Source organism: Pelodiscus sinensis, chromosome 1, assembly GCF_049634645.1.
Source record: "Pelodiscus sinensis isolate JC-2024 chromosome 1, ASM4963464v1, whole genome shotgun sequence".
Classification (NCBI taxonomy): Eukaryota; Metazoa; Chordata; order Testudines; family Trionychidae; genus Pelodiscus; species Pelodiscus sinensis.
In genome coordinates this window covers 167397801-167422585 of record NC_134711.1, presented here as the reverse complement: position 1 = coordinate 167422585, position 24785 = coordinate 167397801, and the positions used below count along the sequence as shown (strand labels likewise).

The following is a 24785-nucleotide window of genomic DNA, read 5'->3' as shown; positions in this document are numbered from 1 at the left end:
GTTATAATATTGAACTATTCTAAGAAGGCAAAAGTTCAATTAGTAACCAAGAAAAAAATTACCATTGAAAATTGTTAAAATAATTTTGTACATACTTTGAGTAGTCAAAAAGTCTGCTGTCCCAAAGACTGTGAGTTCCTCTAGAACCAGAATGGAAAAAGCAGGAATCTGTACCATCAAATTTGTTCAGACCATCTTCAGAGTTATTTGATGCATGACTGTGTACGACATCCAGCAGAACAGTAATTCCCATTGAGTGGGCAACATCAATCAATTCCTTCAGATCATCTGGGGTTCCATAACGGCTGCAAGCATTACAATGCAATTCATTAGGCAGAGGTATTCCCATTGTTTCTTTTAAAGGATGAACATTACTTATGCAGAAAAGTATACATCCATAGAATTAGATACAAAACATAGCTTTTAAGGAACTCCCTTGTAGGGGGATATAAAGGTTACTCCTCTATGCAGTAATTGAGGTTCTTTGAGGTAAGCTTCTCTGTGCGTGCTCCACTCCGGACACTGGTGTGTCCTTGTACCTTCGCACGGAGATTTTTGCAGCAGTGTCCCTCTGGGCCACGTGCATGGGTACACACCGGGCTCCTCTTGCACTCCCTCTGTCCATTTAAAGAGCTGCTGAACACCAAATGATGGGGATGGGGGGAGGGAATTGACCACCCATGGGAACACTCATCTCAAAGAACCTCAGTTGCTGCACAGGTGAGTAACCTTCACTTCTTCCTCCATGCCATGAGTGCCCCAAGTGACTTAGTAGCAGTGTCCCTTAGGGTGGGAGGGAATTTAGAGTTAGCAGAACAGGTGCTGAGAGTACCACCATACTCAAGAATGTTTGGGTAACGCACTGGTTTGGGAAAGTGGTTTGTAATGGACTGGTATATGTCAAGAATAATGGTACATGTCCAGGTTGGTTAATGTGAAAAAATGTAACCATTAGGGAGAACCTTGGGGTGAGGACTAGATTCAGGGTCCAGGGAGGTGTAGGGGGTGAGAGATTGAGACAGAGTATGGTAATGCCCTTTAAAAAGTGTTTGGTAACAGGGTGAGGAAACACAGGGATAGCTCGGTGGTTTGAGCATTGGCCTGCTAAACCCAGGGTTGAGTTCAATCCCTTGAAAGGGTCATTTAGGGACCTGGGGCAAATATGTCAGGGATGGTACTTGGTCCTGCTATGAGAGCAGGGGACTGGACTTGACCTCTCAAGGTCCCTTCCAGCTCTATGAGACAGGTATCGGTTTTGACATGGAATGCCATGACAGTCACTACATATACCCTGATGGAGTGGAAGGAAAGGCCAGCTTGTCCAGGATGAGGGGAAGTGGTGCTGTTCTGGGATCTATTTGTTTTGCAGTGCACCAGGCATTAAACATGTTTCATTTGTGTGTGCAAGTCATACAGGTAAATGGTTTTCTGCTAGGAAACAGGACATTCTGGCCTTGTGATGAACATGCTAATTCAGTGTCCAAGAGTCAACCAGGAACCATGCCTTGAGCTGAAGAATCTGAAGGTCTGGCAGATGTATTTGACCCTGCCATTGCGTGAGCAGGTTGTTGACAGCAGGTAGTGTGATGAGGTGACAAATGGACATATGAAGGAGGTAAGGGTAACAGTTTTGACTGAGTCATTCTGGGGCTATTAAGATTTCTTTTACCCTGTTGAGCCAGTTTGGTGTACCACCTTGCATAACAGCAGAGTGGGCAGAAAGGTGTGGCCCAATATGGGCGCCAATGGAGGAGAAGGGCATTACCCTCTGAGTGCTCACCTAGACCAGATCTGGAACAAAGTATCATGTATTTCTTGTTCCTGGTCATGGCAAAGAGGTCAAGTAACCCCATTGGCTGAATATGGCCTGAAGCATGTTGTTGCTCAGTTCCCACTCATAGTCTGTGGGGAATCATCTACTGAGTTGGTCTGCTTTTGTGTTCAGGGAGCCAGATAGGTAGGAGTCTAAGAAGTGAATATTCTGCCAGACACACCAATTGCACAGCTTCATAGCCTCGGTGCAGGGGGCGGGAGTGATCTCCACCTTGTCTGTTTATATAAAACAGTAGTCTTCAACCAGTAAATTGTAATCTACTGGTAGATCTTGGAGCCTCTGATCGGTGATCCTGACCGGGTTGCCAAGTGGCTAGCAAGTGCCAGCACTTCAGCTGCCCCTCCCTGCACTGCTGCACATCTGCACTTTGACTTGGAGCTGCCTCTCCCCTGGAGCCTCCTGTTTGTAATTCAGAGCCGGGAAGGGTGTCCAGTTGTTAGTAGAGTTCATTTCTTTATTTTTTTCCATCATAAAAAACTGTCTCGATATATAATGTGCAGTTTGTTCAGCTAATTAAGCTAACAAAAGCTTCCTAAATTTTGCAGTTTGCAACTTTTCTTCTTGATGAAGTTTAAACGTAACATTCAAATGTACCTTCATTTTCCTGACCTATTTCTTTAGCCATCACACATTTCTACAAACTAATGGGACTCAAAACCATTTAAATACATGGTAGGAGTATGAAAACTAATTCTTATAGAATATGACACTCGTCATTTCACTACATGACTACCCTTTTTGTAATTAGACAATACTCGTGAACAAGTACTTTAAAGATTCTTTTATTTACCACAACATAACTTGTTGGACATAATTTGCTCTAATTTTCAATTTTGTGCAACAGAGTCTATGAATAAAAACATGCAGTTGAAGTCCTAATGTGAAGAAACTGGGATCAAAGAGCTTTGCCATTTCATATTTATCATGATCTTTCTAATACATTGTACTCTATATTGAATTTCCCTATAGAACAGCTAATAATGAAAGACAGCTTGTCTGATTTATCAGGCGGAAAAACAAGTTCAATACAAAGCAAAGTCTGGATATGATGCTAGAATTCTGAAGGTGAACTGGATTGCACTATTTGCCTTAATTTAAATATTGCTTCACTAGCCACTGGAAAAAAAAAAAAGAAGTGTGCACAAATTCTTAGAAAACCTACCTTGATGCTGCAAAAAAACTTGTGATTTGATAACCAAAACTGGCATAGTAGGCATGTTCCATAACAGCCATCAGCTGAACGCAATTGTATCCTATCAAAACAAAGACCCCCCCCCGAAAGTTATAGGCCTAAATAATAATTTGATACGCATAATTAACGTTTCTAATATATCTGATATATCTACATTGCTTCTCTTTTCTTATTTTAGCTGATTCTAAATCTCCAATGTCCAATTAATAATGAACCACAGATTCAGTCTCTCAAAAATAATGCCACTTTAACATTTTATACTTGTATGACCTATCCATCAAAACTGGGAAGGTCAATTTCTCAAGTGATCTACATATGAATAGATATATTGAGTCTCTCAGTTTCAACAAGCAATAAATGATATGCAAATATAATCTTAATTTGACTTCAGAATATTAACGACACAATCTGCATGTCCTGAACTTCAGCTGCACTTTTGATATTTACAGTGTTGTCATGAAAGCAAAGTAAGAGTTACTGATTCATAGTGCTATTACTTGTGCTTTACCAGGATTTTTCTTAATATTTCAAAACACATTTTATTTCTATCTTTAATCATTACATATTTTCTTTCCAAACTCATTTCCCTCAAGGAATCTTTCAAAAAGAACAAGCATGAAAGCAGCATAATGCTGCTTTGAGTTCACTGAAGAAAATAAGAACCAATTTTTTTTGGTCCCTTATTCAAAAAAGTGTTTCACTGGCATATTAAATGAAGAAAATCTAAAAGAGAAAAATAATATTTAATGCTAAAACTGCAGTAAAGTTTTTTTTACCAACTCTAATGTCAGCAAGTAAATGCCCTATCAATCATCAAGCGATAACCTTCAAGGCTATTTGAAAAGTCTGTTGAGACTTCAGTTTCTCTTTTTTGTTGTTGTTTTAACTCAAATCCTGAGCATATAATCTGGGCTATGCTTCAGCATAACTTTATCCTGTTTATTTAATTTATCTGGGATATCACTGCTATTTTTGCCCTCAAATGCAAATAGTTACCACTTTAAAAAATGGAATTGCATTAGCTTACCAATTTGTCTAATTTATGGGGGTTTTTTTACAATTGATGACTGTTGAATTGTTAGTCACACAGTTTTGTAAATAAACAGTATAGACGGTGTCAAATGGTTGTCACTATTTGCTTATTATTTACTTTGTTGCTTGCCATGTATATATTTCTGCACACTTTTAATATTTCAGCATTCTGACAAAAATGTGTTCCTTAAGAGATTTATTAACAACAAATTCTTAAGTAGATCTGGTTACAAACACATGTAGATAAAATTTAAAGCAGGCATACCAGTAAATGACTGATATTGTGCATACATTTATGGCACTGCTATTCTGAAGTCTTACACCATTTTACATATTATCCATAACAATCCTTCTCCTTAAGGAAATCTCCTGGGTTGCATGCTTTCTGATTGCCCTTGAAAGCACTAGCCTCCTGGAAAGCAGATTAGTTCACAAGAGAAAACACCACCACACTATCAAATGTTAAACCTGTATTTATGGCTGATTTTGGTTACGGGTTTCCAAATACAGAAATTCACTAATTCTGTCAGCTCATTTTAATGAATGACAAAAGGCATTTTTTGTCAAAACACTGACTTGCATATAAACCATTATAAATAATTTATGACTGGTTTGGTTAATATATGGATGAAGGCTGTGTGTATCTAACGTTTGACTTCATATCTAGTCTTATTAGCTGCTATTAATATGTCAATATTCATCATCAATACTAAATAAGATTGCCATAGTTATTTCCAGTTCCCTATATAGGGAGGCATATCACTGCTGTATGATAATAGCTAGCAAGTGTTCATGTAATCTTTTATGTGCCAAAGTGCAATGCTTATGGCACAATTTTTTTTTTAAATCTAGATGAATTACCTAAAAAAAACCCTATTTAAATAATGTCATCTATACTCTATACAGTTATAATAATATACAAAATTGTTTCCTAAAACAGAACTGCTAATGTTAATCGCTGCATAATACCAGAGCATTCAAATTACCACTCACAAATTATTGCACTTCACATAATTCTATGAAATAGACTAAACTTTCTGTATACATATAGACAGTGCCGGCCCAAGCCATTCTTGCTCCCCGGGCGGGAAGCACATGCATGGCCGCAGCCCTGCCCCCGCCAAGCCCGCAGCCCTGCCCCCGCCCATTCTGGCATGGAACCCCTTACAAGCACTATCAGGCGCCCTCCATAGGTTGGCACCCCAAGCAGCTGCCCGGCTAGCCTGCCCCTTAATCCGGCCCTGCATATAGAAACACAAAATGTAGATGGTACTTTACAAATAACCAAAAACCAATTATTTGCAAATTAGTGTCTGGCATTATTACACATTTGTATTCAGACAAAATAAGTTACACTAAATTATTTATCTAGTTGTGTGGAATGAAATTTTACTTAAAACTAAGATAGAATATCTTCGATCTATATACCCTATTCTAGTCCATCTCTTTTTCATGGATTTTACTACCTTAAATCAATGCATTTCTACAATACATTTAAACTTCACACACATCTTCCCCCCCACACACCTACAGACATTCAATCATCTCATCTAATAAAAGCACAGACTCATTAAAAAATTATCTCCACAAGCATCTCACCAAGAAACATGTTACTTACCAAGATCCTTTATTTTAGGTAGTATATTGTGGGTAAAGTTTTTATAAGAAGCAACTTTCCCTTCTGGTGAAGCAATTCCCACGTGTGATTCGTAAATTCTTAAGCTTTTTGGTTTCTTAGGGTGAGGATGTCTTTGCTATTAAACAGAAAATGGTTGTAATTAAGGCACAGCATGCAAGAGAAAAAAAGAACACACATATTAATTTGAAAATCAGATACTATAATTGTTATGCAACATAGTAACTCTAGATTAATGCAATTAAAGTTGTAAATACAGAAAAAAACCACCCCAAACCCTCCAATATTGAGAATGGGAAAAAAAAATAAAACAATTGATTACTCTTCACTTGACACCCTTATGCCCAGTACTTTAATGACTTCATTATGCCAATGCTGATTTTGATAAAAAGGAACTTTGAAGATAGGAAGATTTTTTTCTTGGCCTGTACTCCAAGTCATATCTACTCGATTTAATTTAAAAATATTTTATTAAAGCACACTTCTAGTTAGTGCAGGATATATAAATTCCTTTGTCTATATCATTTAGAAACGTTCCTCAGCTGAGTGAAATTAAGTTTTACAAAAAGCATCCACTAAGAACAGTTAAGATAACCTTCAAAATATGACAACTAATGGTTAAAAAGTCTCTGGAAAAAAATTAAGGCTTTTCTATTCCAACTTAACTACATTTAAAATGCAGAACTGCAGCAGAGGTGGCTCCTGAAGCCTGCATGAGCTGGGACTGCTGAGTCCCGGCTCAAGCCAGCTTCTGAAGCTACCCTGCTGCAGCTCTGCAGAATGGTCCTTATCAATTAATTATGTAGTAGAATACAAATGGTATTGACTATGCAGTTATTTTCTTAATTGTAATTTAACATCCTTAGCCCACAGAAAAACAGACTTTTCCCTGAACTATTTTTATGGGATTCCTCAATATTTAAAAAAAAAACAAAAAAACACACAATTAGAAAAGTTTTGAAATAATGTGGAGGAAAAAAAAAGAATGTTGGGAAGGAAAAAAAAAAAAGACCATTATTTTATTGCACTCAGTGGCCAAAAAAGGTAGGTTGGACAAGATAAAAAGGAGGAAAAGGAATCTTTATTTATAGTTTTCTGAAGATGAGATGTCCATATATGTTCCAATTCTTGCCCACATATATACCACAAGAAGAAGAAGAATGAATTTTTTTTTTGGCTAGCAGTGGCCTTTAGGCTGTGACTGCACTCTAGATGTCATAGAATCATAGAACACTAGAATTGGAAGGGACCACGGGAGGTCAACAAGTCCAGTATCCTGCCCTTACAACAGGACTGAGCACCCTCTAGACCAGTTTTTCTTAAACTTTTTGAGACCACAGAACACCAAATAATATATATATATATATATATATATATATAAATATATATATATATATATATATATATATATATATATATTTATTTATTTATTTATTGCGGAGCACCTATGAAAGCATTCTTAAAAAAAAATTGTTGTCAGACAAAAACAAAGAAATAACAAAAACAAAGAAGAGGTCACGGCACACCTGCGTGTTGTTCACGGAACATCAGTGTTCCGTGGAATATAGTTTAAGAAACAGTGGTCTAGACCATCCCTGAGAGATGTCTATCTAACCTGCTCTTAAATATCTCCAGTGATGGAGATTACACAGCCTCTGGACCACGGATGCTGCCAGACCGGAGAGATCCAAACCAGAGAGGTTCAACGTATATATAGACATATACCTAGAGGAGAGCAGAAGATCTAGTACTTTGTGGGATTTTTCTTGCACTTCCTCCACAGAAAATTTCTAAGGAGTCTGCCATGCAGTCTAAGGTGACTTAGAAGGGCTAGGAGTAGAAGGGATAACTGCCTCATTACTTGAAAACAAAGATATTGCTGCTGGAAATAACTGATACTCCATTTTCTGCATGTGTTCTTCCTACTAAGTTTACATTTTCTACAATAGCAAAATGAAAACTGACCAGCATTTTAGATCTCCCCACAGCTATTCAGAACTCTGGTCATGACCATGAGAGCTAGGCAGCAGCCTGGGGACTAAGTGTTTAACTGTACCTAAGCAGGTATCTGCTCAGCCAATAGAATGGGAATCTGATGTCTGTGCATTTAAAAATGGGTTTTCCTCTCCTTTGTAATTAAGCTTTTGGCCCAGGGGAGTCCCCCCATGAGTGTATAAATTGGTGACTTTTTCCATCTAGTCATGCTTGTAACAGGAGTGTTGTGGTGATGATACAAGTTCTTTCTTTTTTTTTTTTATTACCCAGGTATTAGTTAATTTGTGTGTGTCCTGGTGTTTGCTTTAGGGCTGAGATTTCCCAAGTCATCTCTTCCCTGGCTTTCTTATCATTACTTGGGTGGTGATAGCGGATATTTATCCCCAAAATCTCGGTTTTTTTAAGATTTCAGGGGGAAGTTTTATACCAAAGCCTGGAAAGATAAGGTTTTGGGGTACGTATGCAGACCCCCCCACTTCTTCTTTCATTGTGCCAGAGTGGGGATTTGGCCGTGACAACCCTGCAGACAGCAGAGATACTAAAAGAACTAAGATTAATTCCACTCTGCTGTTGAAGAGAGACTAAGAACAGAAGACAGGGAAGAAATATAATATCCACCACTCCTCAGCACTTCAGTGGCTCAGGGAAGAAACAAACTGAAGACAATTCTGGAAAAAAAGAAACTCATCAATTATAAGAAGAACTGAATGAAACCAAGGTATCAAAAAAACTAAAGCAAAACACTCAAATAGTACATTAGACTTTAATACTAAAAAGAGGAAGTTATCAAGCCAAACATTATTCAATGAGCAGTATGCAACATATATTCCTTTAAACTGTAGGGGACAAGTCCATGTGGGCATGGCAGCACAGTTTTTACTATGGCTTAGTCTGTAGACCAGTAGCTTTCAAGAACAGGCAAGACCTCCCTCGTCCAGAACCCTCGGGACCCGAGTAGTCCCGAACAATGGACTTTGACATACGAGGGGAGGTCAAGGCTTCCTACTCAGCTATTGGCTCTGCTTCCAGCTGGGAGCTGTACTCCATGTTGACTGCCTCTGCTTCCAGTCTCACACCATGCCAGGTCTGGCCAGGTTGTGTCCCACATCGCACCAGCCCCGGACAGAGGCTGGAGCTGCGTCTTCGTGTCCCTGCCATGACGCCAATCTGGCCTGCATATCCAGATGACTCCAACTCCAGCCAGGGCTGCATTCCTGGCTGCTGGACCCACAACCTCCAGCCTTGACTCAGGCTGCGCTCCTTTCTGCAAGCCCTGGCCAGGGATGTGCTCTCACCCTCTCTGGCCCCACTGGGGCTGGACTTCCTGCCACCAGCCCAACTCGGGCTGTGCTTCTAAACTTGTCCAGCTGGGGCTCTCTGGTCCAGCAGTATCAGTGGTCCTGCCAGACCAGAGTGTCCCAGATTTTAGAGGTTCAACCTAGAAATGTTTTTCCAGAAAATATTAAGTGCACAAAAATAAGTGCCTTCTCAGTCTTAACCATTACACTGACACATCATATGCAAAGTAATGCACATGTTATAATTAAAACACACCCCAAAACAGACTAAGGTGACAAAGATCACAGAACATGACTTGTATACACTTCTTAAAAAGCTTTTGAAATATAACATAAAACCTTACCACATATGGCAGTGGTGGCTCCCAGTGCATCCAATCATAATTCACATTGTTGCCTTCACGCCCTACATATTTTGCCCAAGGTGAAATACGATAGAGAATCTCTCCATTTTTACTACGGATCACCACCTAGAAAATAAAATAAGGACACTATAACTTCATATATACGCAAGCACTCAAAGTCCATTCTCAATAATAAGAGATTAAGAAGATTCTCATAACTCATACATCATAACAAAAATGAGCAAGTATTTTTCATAAGTTAGAAGGGAACAGTGGCAATCCATATTTGATTCTGTTAACATAGTAAAAAGTTGAGTTTTTATATTAAAACTGGGCTTCCTGGTCATCACTTGCAAAGATGGGTTAAGCACAACAAATCCAACAGAAATAGGAACACATCTAGTGAGAACCCATGCATTTGAAGATTAATAATACAAGTAATGTAAATGGGGGTTGTACCATCTGTAGCTCCTGTAGGCAGCAAACACATCAGGGCCTCCTTGAATTCCCTCATTGTCTTCACTACACTGTGTGTCACCTCCCATCTCCCTCTATTTCTGGGGCTCCCTAGAATCTTTCCCCTTTTCTCACGCTAGGAACAATGTGCCCTGTACATGCTATCACCACACACACACACACACACACACACACACACACACCCTCCCCCTCCCCAGAAATGGTCTATATTTTGGCCTCTGTTTCCAAACAAATGCCAATGCCATTCCAAATGCTGATGGCCAATAAAGCTGTCAGCTATTCCTCTGGATATTACTACTATAAACTGATTTTTAGTAATGATTCCTAGCTCTTGTATAGCTCTTTCATAGTTTAGAACAAAGGTGGGGTGACAGACTCATAGACTTTAAAGTCAGAAGGGACCATTATGATCATCTAGTCTGACCCCCTGCACTGTGCAGGCCACATTAGATCAATCAGTTGCTTATGAACAGCACATTCACATGCAACAACGTCCCTACCATGGAGGATCAAGCTTGTCATAGTAAAAGGGCAGAAGAACATTCTTGACGTACACCAGTGTTTCCCAACCTCTGGTACAAATACCCTTAGAGGTACTCGAGCAAAGTTTGGGGGGTACGTCAACAACTGAAAATTGGAGAAAACTGAATTTTTAGTTTAAGTTTTACAGCACTTGATTATTTTTGTACTTTCTACATCCAAAAATTTCATTGCCCACCCGGCTACGATTAAGTTGTTTAAATAAATGTGTTGCAGTGGTAGAAAAAAAAACTTGTGTGTCTGAAAACTGTAAGTACTGGGGTACTTAAAAAAGGGGGTGGGGCACTTTTTTTTAAATAAAGGTTGAGAAACACTGCCCTACACTCCACAAACAATGGGGACTCCATGGCTTCTCTATACATTTGGTGATAAGAGATGGAGACGAAGCAAGGACAATGTCCATCCTTAAAAGATTCAGAGAGATGTGTTTCTTTTTGCAGATACAGACTATGAAAAGTTCTGTGGCACTTTAGAGACTTACACATTTATTAGGGAGTAAGATTTCGTGGATATTTGTGGGAATATTTTTGTTGTCCTTAGACATACCCATGCATGTGTAAACCCCACTCCAATTCATGAACTCCCTTTTACCCGTGAAAGTTTATGCCCTACTAAATCTGTAAGGGTATGTCTACACTACAGCACTAATTCGAACTAACTTAGTTCGAATTAGTTAATTTGAACTAACGCATCTAGAACTAAAAACTAGTTCGAATTAACGTTTTGCTAATTCGAACTAGCATGTCCACATTAAGTGGACACATTAAGGATAGCCGGAAGCAGTGCCGGCAGGGCATCAGAGGAGGACTTAGAGCATGGAGATGCTGTCTAAGGCTAGCCGAGGGCTGCGCTTAAAGGGACCCGACCCCCACCCCGGACAGACAGTTCTCAGGGGTGCCCCGCTTGCAAACCAGTCCTGGCTTGGAGTGCTCGGAGTGCCCACACTGAGCACATCACAGCACTCGGCCATCAGACCGGCTGCACTTGCTGCAGGCTGCCATCTGGGGAGAGGGGGCAATTGGGGGGCTGCAGGAGAGCTTCCACCCCCAGAAGCCCGCGGAGCCAGCCCAGTCCTCCCCATCGGGGGCTCGTACCCCATTCCTCCCTCACCTCCTTCCAGTTACCCTTCCCTAGCCCCCCTTCCTAATGTACAAAATAAAGGACAATTGTGTTCAAAAATGGAATCTGTCTTTATTGAACAAAACTGGGGGAGACTGGGAAAAGGAGGTGGGAGAGGGGAAGAGAGAGGGTGGGAGAGGGGAGGGCAACTAAAATGATCAGGGGTTGGGAACAGGTCCCATATGAAGAGAGGCTAAAGAGACAGACTTTTCAGCTTAGAAAAGAGGAGACGGAGGGGGGACAGGATAGAGGTCTCTAAAAGCAGGAGTTGGGTGGAGAGGGTGCATACAGAAAAGTTCTTCATTAGTTCCCATAAAGAAGGACTAGAGGACACCAAAGGAAAGGAATGGGTAGCAGGCTTCAAACTAGTAACAGAAAGTTCTTCTTCACAAAGCAAAGAGTCAACCTGTGGAACTCCTTACTGCAGGAGGCTGTGAAGGCTAGAACTGGAACAGAGTTTAAAGGGACGTGAGATCAAGTCATGAAGGTTGGGTCCATGGAGTGCTATTAGCCAGGGGGTAGGAGTGGTGTCCCTTCCCAAGGTTTGTGGAAAGCTGGAGAGGGATGGCACGAGACAAATGGCTTGGTCACTGTCTTCGATCCATCCCCTCCAAGGTCCCTAGGTTGGCCGCTGTCGGCAGACAGGCTACTGGCTAGACGGACCTTTGGTCTGACCCAGAACGGCCATTGTAAGCTCAGGGCTCAGGGTCGGGGGTCTCAGTGGACCACCTTGATTTTCATGCACACCTGCTCCTGGGTGGCCAGGCTGGCAGCTCTCCTGTGCTAGACGGCCACTTTCCTGTGCCTAGTGCGGAGATCATGGACAAAGTCCATGATGTCCGCACTAGCCCAGGCAGGAGCCCACCTCTTGCGGTCCCGGGCAAGCTCCCGGGAGCCGCCAGCCTGGTCCTGGGAAGAGGGGGAGGACTGGGGGGCATCGGGTGGCTGGCTCGAGCCGTGCCAGGTGCAGGGTCTGCTGGCTGGGTGCTGGCAGGCTTGCACCTGGCACGGGCACCATAGCCAGCCCATGCCCCTTTAAGGGGTCCGGGGCCAGGAGGGGGGCAATAGAGTTTCCCTGGTGTTGGCCAGAGTGGCCACCAGGGAAAGCTGGGGAGGGCTAGCCTCCCACTAGTTCGAATTAAGGGGCTACACACCCCTTAATTCGAACTAGCTAGTTCGAACTAGGCTTAATCCTCGTAAAATGAGGATTACCTAGTTCGAACTAAGCGCTCCGCTAGTTCGAATTAAGTTCGAACTAGCGAAGCGCTAGTGTAGCGCCTATGAAAGTTAGTTCGAACTAACGTCTGTTAGTTCGAACTAACTTTGTAGTGTAGACATACCCTTAGACTTCAAAGTGCCACTGGATGCCTCATTGGTTTTGTATCCTTAAAAGAGTATTTCTGCAATGGGGTGGACTATAGAAACAGTACTGAAGAAGTTCTAAACTTCTATTCAGATTCCTTGAAACAGGTGATTTTCCAATCAAGAGATGGATATCTATGAAATAGGAAAACTAGATACTTCCCTCTTCTACTTAAAACTTCAGGAGCTCAATAGCCTGAAGGCCAATGTTTTCCACCTGATTTTGTACCTTACACATACATTTATTGGCACATGTATTTTGCTTGCAATTAAATCATTTGCCACACATCTTTGTAGGAGGATTCTGGCTGGGACCCATCTTGACAATGGTTATGGGAGGGAAATTAAGAACTAGGGATGTAAATGAGTAGTCAACTGGAGTATCGACTACTTGTTCCCCCTACCCCTGTCTCTCAGAGGCAGCAAAGAGGGGAGGGAGAGAAACAGGAGTTGGTGCTGGGAGGAGCTATCTTAAAGGCCGGTTCCCACTGCACCATCTCCGCACTGCTGCCTGCTCTCCTCCTCCCCCTTCCATCCTCCTCGCTGGCTCTATCAGCAGTCCCAGCTAGCGCTGGTCCGGGATGGTGGCTTTTATTACATTTAAAACGCAGAGCTACAGCACAGGTGGCTCTCAAACTAAGCAAGTAAGAACAGAAGAATTGCTGTACTGGGTCAGACCAAAGGTCCATCTAGCCCAGTAGCCTGTATGCCAACAGGACCAGCACCAGGTGCCCCAGAGAGGGTGGACCAAAGACAATGATCAAGTGATTTGTCTCCTTCTCCAGCCTCTGACAAACAGAAGCCAGGGACACCATTTCCAGCCCCTAGCTAATAGCCTTTTATGGACCTAACCTCCATGAAATTATCTAGCTTCTCTTTAAACTCTGTTATAATCCTAGCCTTCACAGCCTCCTCTGGCAACGAGTTCTACAGGTTGACTACACGCTGTGTAAAGAAGAACTTTCTTTTATTAGTTTTAAACCTGCTAGCCATTAACTTCATTTGGTGTCCTCTAGTTCTTCTATTATGGGAACTAATAAATAACTTTTCTTTATCGGCCCTCTCCACACCACTCATGCTTTTATAGACCTCTATCATATCCCCCCTCAGTCTCCTCTTTTCTAAACTGAAGAGTCCCAGTCTCTTTAACCTCTCCTCATATGGGACCCATTCCAAACCCCTAATCATTTTAGTTGCCTTTTTCTGAACCCTTTCCAAGGCCAAAACATCTTTTTTGAGGTGAGGAGACCACATCTGTACACAGTATTCAAGATGTGGGCGTACCATAGTTTTATACAGGGGCAGTAAGATATTCTGGGTCTTATTTTCTCTCTCTTTCTTAATTCCTAGCATCCTATTTGCCTTTTTGACCGCCGCTGCACACTGTGTGGAAGTTTTCAGAGAACTATCCACGATAACTCCAAGATCTCTTTCCTGATTTGTCATAGCCAAATTAGCCCCCATCATACTGCATGTATAGTTGGGGTTATTTTTCCCCGATGTGCATTACTTTACACCTATACACATTAAATTTCGTTTGCCATTTTGTTGCCCACTCGCTCAGTTTGGTGAGATCTTTTTGGAGTCCCTCACACTCTGCTTCTGTCTTGACTATCCTAAACAGTTTGGTATCATCCACAAACTTTACCACCTCACTGTTTACCCCTCTCTCAGTCCCAGCTCAAGTGATTACCTGGAACTACTGCTGCGGCTCTGCATAGCAGTATCAACTACACGATTAGTTAGATAAGTGCAATTTAAGATCCTTATACAGGCAGTCCCCGGGTTACATACAAGATAGGGACTGTAGGTTTGTTCTTAAGTTGAATCTGTAAGTAAGTCAGAACTGGCGTCAGCTGCTGCTGAAACTGATTAGTTTCAACCGTGGCTGAATCTGGACGCCAGTTCTGACTTACATACAGATTCAACTTAAGAAACCCACGAGTCCCCAAGTCAGCTGCTGCTGAAACTGATCAGCAGCTGATTCCAGGAAGCCTGGGGCAGAGCAACTCTGCCTCGGGCTTCCTGTAGTCAGCCGCTGGTCAGTTTCAGCAGCGGCTGAATCAGGACGCCTGGGGCAGAGCAGGTAGGGTGCTGCCAGATTGGTCCGGAGCGGCGCTGCGGGACCAACCCGGCAGCCCCCAGCTGCTCTACCCCAAGGGTAGGTAAGAAAAGCCTGGTCTGCTGGAGGGGGGGGGGGGGAACACTAGTTGCACCCCTCCCCCCAGCAGACCAGGGAGACGGGGGTTGTGGGACCGCCCAAGTCCTCCACTGCTTTGCTCCATCTCCCTGGTCCGCTGACCTGGGAGACGTGGAGCAAAGCCGCAGAGCACACGGGCAGCGGGACAGTCCAGGCGCGCCGCGGCTCTCCCACTGCTGGCGTGCTCCGAGGCTTTGCTCCCCATCTCCCTGGTCTGCTGGTCGGGAGACGGGGAGCAAAGCCACGGAGCATGCCCGCAGCGGGACAGCTGAAGTGCGCCTGGGCTGTCCCGCTGCGGGCGTGCTCCAAGGCTTTGCTCCCTGTCTCCCTGCAGACCAGGGAGACGGGGAGCAGCTTTTCTCGCCCTGGAGGATGGGGGCGGTGGACCGCGGCGCATCTGGGCGTCCCGCCGCTCCCGTCCTCCAGGGTGAGAAAAGCCCCGTTCGTAACTGCGGATCCGACGTAAGTCAGATCTGCATAACTCGGGGACTGCCTGTATTAAGAACTTTCAATGAAGTGAGAGAATGAGAACTCGTATGTAATGTTTTCAAAGCTGGCCAGGCTGGCATCCAGTCCAAGGCTCTATTGTGGTTATGTCTTCATATATCTAGTGTGCTCCTTGGGCCCTCAGGACTTATGTGCTTAGCAACCACAGCTCTGTTGCTGCAGAGTTTGTTGAGTAGTTTTCATTTCATAAAGCAGGGGATGGTGCTGGAGGGAAGACAGAGTCACCAACTGTGCTCTTACTTGGACACCAGAGGAAAATAATTGAACAACAGTGATTAGCTTGAGCCTCACAATATTAAATGGAATTGGCATTCCAAGATTCTTCCCACCCCTGTCTATGCTGTTGTAGCAGTTATGGGTGTGCCATAGAGCTTCAAGACCATTAGGGTCTAAAAAAGTAGAAAAGTGAGTAGGTGGAAATAGTTTAATGTTAGTTGAGGCTAGCAAAGGATAGGTGATCAGGCATAGGAGGATCATCCTAATAGGGTCCCATTTATTCGGATAGAAACTGAAATTCTGTGGAACAGGTCAGAGAATCTGAAAATAGACATTGAGCTGAGCATGGAACAGACTATGGTGACATAGGAAGCTGGGTTAGTATCCAACAGCTGAGCCAGTACCAGAGAAAGGAGCAGGAAGTTCTATAACAGAAAGTGATGGAGTAGCCTTGACAATTTCCTCACTGCCCCTGCAGAGAGTGGTTGGTCGACTTACATACTCTGAAGTAGGCCTCTCTGGTCCAGAACCCTAACTAGTTCCATATGAGGCAATTTGCCAGAGCAGGAGGTCCCCTGCTATTGATTCCCCAGATTACCTTCCCTCCCCTATTATAGGATGCGTGACTACTGCAGCCCTGATTGCACTCTCCCCAGCCCCACTATCAGGGCTGTGGTGGCTGCCACGTTCATGGTCCTGATATTGGGGCTGCCAAGGTCCCTGGTGTGCTATTGGGGCTCCAGTGCCGCCAGACTCTGAGTTACCAACTCTCTTGGCCACTGGGGCTCCTAGCGAGGACACCCTGGTCCAGGAACACCCAGGGTCCTGCCAGTTTTGGGCAGTCCAACCTGTAATGAGTTTCTTCTCTAATGGAACATACTTGTACTTTCTAAGATTTTTGCACAATTTTCCTTTACCACAGCCATACCAGTTTGTCTTTAACCTCTCATATTAAACATTCTGTTCAAATGTCTGAAGGAAAAGACAATAGTCAACTAATTGTTGCATATTGCATGTATTTTTGAGAATCCAACTTATGTTCTAGTACCAAACAGCTATTTAACAAATGTACTGATTTTTTTTTTTAAAAGAGAAAACTCAAGTCATCACAAAAATCAACTTTGAAGTGATAAAATGAGTTGAACATAATGTTCAAATGAATTTTAAATCAGGTAAAATGGCTTCCTCAAATTATGTAATGAAAAATGCTCAAATAAACTTAAAAACAGATTCATACTTAAAATTCACATTAACCCAGATTCTTTGGCACTTAGCTATAGTTCTACCATATAAAACATTTACATCAACAACACAGCTAACCCATCAAACCATACTTCCAGCATTTGGAATCATTATAGCTTTTTGTATTTCAATCCCATAGAGATTCCAAAAATCATTTTGCAAATTTCATAGACTAATTGAATGCACTTTGTTAATAGGTACGTAGAAATTTCTTCTGAAGAGCTCATCTCATTTCAGTCCCCAATTCTGCTGCTTTCATCTGAAAGACCTACTGGAGTAATATTTATTTAAGGGAATGGATAGGCTTTTGAGTTAATAATTACATACCTTTATATCTAGAAACCCCAAATGCTAAATAAATTACTTTTCGAAATTTTATTTATAAAATAGTGTTTCTCACATACTACTCTTTAAACATGCAATTGTACATACAGGCTGTACTACTGCAAAACAACTTAAGTTTTTAATCTTTACACAGTATTATAAAAGTTAAAATGAATTATTTGATATTTGAAGGAGGTAAGAGAACAGATTATTGATCTAATTTATTTTGGTCTAAGCTTTTATTCTAGGACAATTTAACTTTTAACATTATTATGCAAAGATATAAAAGACCTCCTAGCTCTAGCAAAAATGGCACAGTTAACTTTGCAGATGCTAGAAGAGAGTTTCCTAAAAAGGGCAATTACCTTCACAAGTAATCAGAAAGTCTAAGTCTGGCCTCTTGCATGAAACAATTTTACTCAGTTGTGCTCTCTCTCAACTAGACGCTTTTTTAAAATGTTCTCTAATATTACGGTATCTGATTTAGCCACACCATTGTTAACAGCACTAAAAAGCCCTACTGTTGCCTGAACCAGCTGCAGCTGTCATTTTAAACATCATGGAACTGTGCACTGAGCTAGAGCTTAATATCTGGACAAGCAAGTACACATAGTAGCTTAAAAAATAACAAGCAGCCAGAATCCAGTTTACAGTACACATCAACACATGATGCTCCTAATACTGGTGAAGCTGAACTCATGTCAACAATTGTGAAGTCTTTAAAAAAAAAAAAAAACAAAAAACAAAAAACTCACAACCCCTAAAAAAAAATCCTTCTCTCTCGGCATACATGACTCAATCCACCTTTCACTGCCATCAATGGAGACCAATTTAAAGACATTAGTGTTTGTTGCAACTCTAAGAAAATTCATAAGATTCAAACTAGCTTTAAAATACATATCCAGACAGATAGTGAATTCAATGTAACGTAGTGAATACAAGCAGAGAGAGGGTAGGTTTAGAAGATAGGATACACAAAGAACAAGTTAAAAGTCACTTAGGAAAGTTAGATGTCAGCAAGTCACCAGGTCCTGAAGAAATGCATCCCAGGATACTCAAGGAGCTGATAGAGGAGGTATCTGAGCCTTTAGCTATGATCTTTGAAAAATCATGGCAGACAGGGGAGATTCCAGAAGACTGGAAAAGGGCAAATATTGTGCCCATCTATAAAAAGGGGAATAAGAACAACCCAGGAAACTATAGACCAGTCAGTTTAACGTCTGTCCCAGGGAAGATAATGGAGCAGGTAATTAAGGAAATCCTATGCAAACACTTGGAAGGTAATAAAGTGATAGGGAATAGCCAGCATGGGTTTGTGAAGAACAAGTCATGCCAAACTAATCTGATAGCTTTCTTTGATAGGATAACGAGCCTTGTGGATAAGGGAGAAGCGGTGGATGTCATATACCTAGACTTTAGTAAGGCATTTGATACAGTCTCGCATGATATTCTTATTGATAAACTAGGCAAATATAACTTAGATAGGGCCACGATAAGGTGGGTGCATAATTGGCTGGATAACCGTAGTCAGAGAGTTGTTGTTAACGGTTCTAAATCCTGCTGGAAAGGGATAACAAGTGGAGTTCCTCAAGGGTCTGTTTTGGGACCCGTACTGTTCAATATCTTCATCAATGATGTAGATATTGGGATAGAGAGTACGCTTATTAAGTTTGCAGATGATACCAAACTGGGTGGGGTTGCGACTTCTTTGGAGGATAGGGACATAATTCAAAATGACCTTAGCAAGTTAGAGAAATGGTCAGAGGTAAACAGGATGAGGTTTAATAAAGAGAAATGCAAAGTGCTCCACTTAGGAAGGAACAATCAGTTCCATACATACAAGATGGGAAGCGACTGTCTAGGAAGGAGCATGGTGGAAAGGGATCTAGGGGTCATAGTGGACCACAAGTTGAATATGAGTCAACAGTGTGATGCTGTTGCAAAAAAAGCAAATATGATTCTAGGTTGTATCAACAGGTGTGTTGTAAGCAAAACTCGTGAAGTCATTCTGCCGCTCTACTCTGCACTAGTTAGGCCTCAGCTGGAGTACTGTGTCCAGTTCTGGGCGCCACATTTCAAGAAAGATGTGGAGAAATTGGAAAGGGTACAGAGAAGAGCGACAAGAATGATTAAAGGTCTAGAGAACATGACCTATGAAGCCAGGCTTCATGAACTGGACTTGTTTAGTTTGGAAAAAAGAAGATTAAGGGGGGACATGATAGCGGTTTTGAAATATCTAAAAGGGTGTCACAAGGAGGAAGGAGAAAATTTGTTCCTCTTGGTTTCTGAGGACAGGACAAGGAGTAATGGGCTTAAAGTGCAGCAGGGGAGGTTTAGATTGGACATTAGGAAAAAATTCCTAACTGTCAGGGTGGTCAAATATTGGAATAAATTGCCAAGGGAGGTGGTGGAATCTCCCTCTCTGGAGATATTTAAGAACAGGTTAGATAGACATCTGTCAGGGATGGTGTAGGTGGAGCTTGGTCCTGCCTTGAGGGTGGGGGGCTGGACTCAATGACCTCTTGAGGTCCCTTCCAGTCCTATTATTCTATGATTCTATGATCTATGAATCTATGTATAGCCAAGGAGCAACCTTTTTTATTTTAAATCCATGACATTTTTCACAAACTCAGAAGCATAAAGACATTAATCCCTGTATCTGGGTTAAATTCCTATTTCTCCTAGTTCTGGCTGCCTAAACTCCTTTCTTTACTCCAACAGGATACAATTTTCTGAACCCTTCTTGAAGGGTTTTCTTATAATACAACAACAGTGTAGCAGCTGTATGCTAATCTACAGTATTCTAGTCTCTTGATGCAGTCATTTCACTGGAGACTAGATTGATTCCCAGTAGAATTAGTGAAACCTACTATACTGTTGGGATAATAACTTCAGAATTAGTCATTACATGAAAAGAAAGACAGCAACACATTTTATTTATAGAACCCCCTATCCTAGAAGATGGCTCAAGGTGTAACAAACGTTTCTTATAAAACACCTAAGCATCACTGCCTAATAACTGTCATTTCTGAATATGTTTTGTTTAAAAAAAAAAAAAATCCACTATCATCCACATTGCAAAAGTAAAGCTAAAAACAAACAAAAAAATACAGCTCTCAGATGAAGGTGCAACTAAAACACTCTGGTCTTCACAAAACTGGGAGCCCCTTTTGACAGTGAAGGATGGGTGATGTTGTTAAAGTTTAAAAATGTAATTGATGTGAATAACCTCTATCTACCGTCACGTGTTTAACAATCACAATCAGACTCATGCAATGGATGTGTTTGCTATCATTCGAATAGAACCATGACAATCTATTTATAAAACTTAAGGCTTTTTTTATTTTAAATTTGTTTCAATTTATTTCACATTTGAAAGTTAAACAAGACAAGAACTAATTATAGAGAAGTCCATCAGTGTTTTTTTTAGGGGGATTCACAAATTCTAATCAAATAATCTTTTCCAAACAGAACCTAGACCAAAAAAAAAAAAAAAAAAAAAAAAAAAAAAATCACATTATTCTCATTAAATGAGATGGACTTAAGTAGCATTTTTTCCCCATTTTGATTTAGGAGGTTTCAGGTTCTCCTCACAGTAAGAGGAGAAAAGTATTTAAAGCATTGTAAACCATATTAGATAAATTTGAACAAAAAGTAGTTGCAAGAATTGCTACCTGGTCATTTGCTTGCTTGCTTAGGGTGCCCAGAAAAAGCAGCCAATGTAGTTAAAGTCTGAAATCACACATAACCTGTGCATCTCTCTAGATAAACCATCTCCTGAATTAGAATTGTAAAGTCCAATTCCACTTCTATTTTTTGACAGTTTCTAGAAAAGTGGTTTTCAACTTTTTTTTGGACTCAGAACCCTTTGTGAACATTGAAGGTCTATCAAAAAACTGTAATTACCATTAGGGGGGAAAAAAGCCTAAACAATTTAGGGTTGCCAGGTGTCCAGTTTTGAACTTGACAGTCCAGTATTTGAGCTTTCTGTTTGGGAAAGAAACTGAAAAAATATAAATGAGAATATATAAGTATCCGATATTTTCTAAATAAGATGTAATGTAGATTGTGATGCAATGTCAAGTGTGTCCGGTATTTTTGTTGAAAGCATCTGGCAACCCTAAAATAATTTAGCCATTGTATATAAATATATGCATAACATAATAAAGTATACATTGCAAACCATGGCAATGACACTTGCCCCACAGGGCTGACTGCGATCGGCTACACTGGAGATACTGACATCTCACAGATTGCAGTCCCAACCACCCAAATTTGGCCTGACTCTCCCATATTATCATGACAGAGGGCAGCTGAGTTAAAGCCAAACAACACTAACTGCACACATCAATCTGTGACACTCTCAGTGGGTTTCAGAGCCCAGACCGAAGAGCCACAGGACCAGAGCAACTGCACTGGGTCCTGCAATAGCCCCAGAAGCTCCCACCCAACTTCTCAGGTGTAGAACCCAACAGCTCCCTCAGGCTTCCCATACAATTCTTGGATCCCTTCTAGCAACTGAATTTTCAATTGTGACCTACAATTAAGAGGCTCTGCTCTAGAACAGATCTATTTTCACTAACTTCATAACTAATATGCTGTGTTTCTGAAAGCATAACATAACACTAGAAGCCGTTTATAATTCTCCACACTTTGTGAATGAATTTGCCACTGGTTTTGAAGAAGAATTAATTTAAAGATAAAAATTACTGGTTTCTTTTTTCTGAAGGTGGTAGCTACTAGAGCCTGCGAGAACTCCCTATTTTACCACAATTTCAGGACTGTTCAGATTACGTTTATCTGTGCGCTCCAATGGTAGGTGGGTGAGACAAAGACAGTGTGTGTGTGTGTGCGTGTGTGTCTTCACCTAATATTTTGATTTTAAGCTAAAAAAGATGTTGCATCTCATACTGAAAGAAAAAAATTAAGTGCAGTGACACAAATAACCCAATGTAGAATATAATGAAACGAAATGTAGACTGAAGGAGAGTTGACTGGTTGATGCTCAATCCTGACAAGATCATAGTATTATTTGTCTGTTGGGGGAAGCAACTAGAATAAATTGATAAGGATTATGTTAGCACAACAAACGAGGAAGTATTTTGTAATTTGTCACACAATTTGAAGTGAGAGCATTCCCTGAGTCTCACTCTCACACTTACCCATCATTAATATGCCCCAGTGAGGCTTTTCAATGCTAGATTTTTTTTTTTTAATAAAACAGCAAACTACCAAACCCTGTGTTTTAAGACAGTAATGCCCCAAAACCAAAAAAATATTGTTGCTGATATGAGATTTTTTTTAAATCAACAATATAAGCAATAAAAACAGAGACTGCATTTTTATGTACACAATGATCAGACCTAGAATTACTGTTCTATACTTATGTTAGAACAAGTTTAAAACATACAGCTTCAAGTATTGAATTGCATATTGAAATAAATGGTGGAAGCATAGGCATTAGTCTATTTACAGAGAGACCTGAAAGAACCATGCATATATAATTATAATAATAATTTACTTCAATGTATTTGTTTGCTCAAGAAACATTGCACATTTCTTATTTTTTTCCAATCACTGAACTCTACAAGCTTCAACCATTTATTCCTCCAACACAATTTCCTGCATCCCTTCTACTAAGCCACATATTCCCCACAGAGGAAAGCATACCTACCACATTTTCAATTGAAAATATAAGTGGCTGGTTAATTTTGAGGATGAGAGGCATTTAGCCCAAGTTAAACTTTGCTGGAAAAAAAAGGATAAAGCAAAATATGACTCCTAATGCATAACTAGAGTATTCATTGTTAAACATAATATTGCAGTCATTCCATTAGTCTTTCAGCTAATGTTGGATGCAATATCATTAATACCTTTACATGACATTTCTACTGTAGCCACAGCAGTTTGATGTGGAATGAAAATTATTGTGTTAAGTGCACTACTATGTAGAATGAGATGGAAAGAGGCAGTTACTTTAATTACTTGTAACAGAGTAGAAAAATACAAACACAGAGGAAGATGTGTGTGGAGGGGAGGGTGCAACTTGGATGAAATTATTGCTTAGGGATGAAAATATTTACTGATGAACTAAGTTTGTCCCATGCACAAAAACACACTAGGCACGCTTTATTGTAAAAAACATAAAATGTTTACCAATAATTGTAATTAAAATTCCTTTGCAACTACTCAGCATATGTATTACTGTATTTAATACTCTCAGAATTCCTTCTATCCCCAGTCTTTTTTAAAAATTTGATCAAGCATTAGATAGAGATGCATGTGGTAGCCTATCACCCCATTTAAACTGTTTCACAGGGATAACCATGTTAGTCTGTAACTTAAAAACTTAAAAAAAAAAAAAAAACAAATAATTTTGCAGCACCTCAGACTAACAAAAAATGTAGATGGTATCATGAGCTTGCATGGGCACAACCCACTTCAGATGAATGGAGTCATCTGAAGTGGGTTGTGCCCACGAAAGTTCATACTACCATCTTGATTTTCTGTTCGTCTCTAAGGCGCTGCAAGATTATTTGTTGTTTAAGTTTTTCCATTTAAACTGTCAATCATTGCTTTATTCAAACAGTTACACAACATCACAAGAACAATAAGGCTTATGTACTAGTCACAGTAGAAAGAAAATAAAGGAACAGCAATATTAGAATGAATGACTATTTAAAGAACATTGAACCTCTCAAACTTAAACTAAATGCATAAATTCTTTAACAGCAGAGGAAGTATTTACAAAATATTTTGTATTGCCAGGTATTCAATGTCACAGAAGAAATATGCATTCAACTTTCACTTTTGGTCAGAAAGCTTGAATATGAATCTCAACTCACCTCTGGATCAAGTGATAGAATTGATCAAAAGAACTGCAAAAAAGCTGCTGCCAATATAGCACACAGAAAATCCCTACAGAATCATTTTAAAATCTCTAGTGATACACTGATAAAAATAGTTCCAAGGAGGTTTACTATATAGAAGTTGGAAACTCTGAAAGACCCAAAAAAGTAATTCTAGTTTCTAGAGTAAATTAAAGATTGGTTTCTAACCCTACAGATGTCCAAGTATCTTTCTGGGGACTGTCAAGATTGAAATTACAAAACTGCAATTCTTTCTTCCTTATTAAACAGCAATAAAAGCACCACAGTGTGTCATATTGGAACTATAGTATATACCCCCTAAGAATCAGTGCTGTAATAGAAACCAAAGTAAATTTGGACAACTCACCAACCCAACATTTTCTTCTGTTCTTGTTAGCACTTAAACACTTGCCATTCTGTTCCATCTTTGGGAGCAGAATTAAACATGGATGATGTTTTTGTTCTGTTCAAATGCTTTAGAATTATTAAGTACTTAAGTTTCAAACCATTAGGTTAACTTTTTAAATGTCCTAAACTATTTTATCCTAAAATTAGTATTTAGATCAGAAATATGTTAAATGCAATATTGCACATTTCC

At 40.5% G+C, this 24785-nt stretch overlaps 1 protein-coding gene across 4 annotated transcripts in view; it reads right to left on the bottom strand.

Moving 5' to 3' along the window:
- The window catches only part of GBE1 (1,4-alpha-glucan branching enzyme 1), a 264165-nt gene that overhangs the window by 121417 nt on the left and 117963 nt on the right, over positions 1-24785 (bottom strand). For all 4 annotated transcript variants that reach the window (XR_012897753.1, XM_075909685.1, XM_075909701.1 and 1 more), the window contains exons 4-7: positions 9332-9457; positions 5677-5812; positions 2997-3087; positions 96-305 (exon numbers count right to left, since the gene is read on the bottom strand). Coding sequence is in view for 3 of the 4 variants with exons in the window: in XM_075909685.1 (XP_075765800.1) it covers positions 96-305; positions 2997-3087; positions 5677-5812; positions 9332-9457 (563 nt within the window). In the remaining variant the exon portion in view is untranslated. The remainder of the gene's footprint in view (positions 1-95; positions 306-2996; positions 3088-5676; positions 5813-9331; positions 9458-24785) is intronic.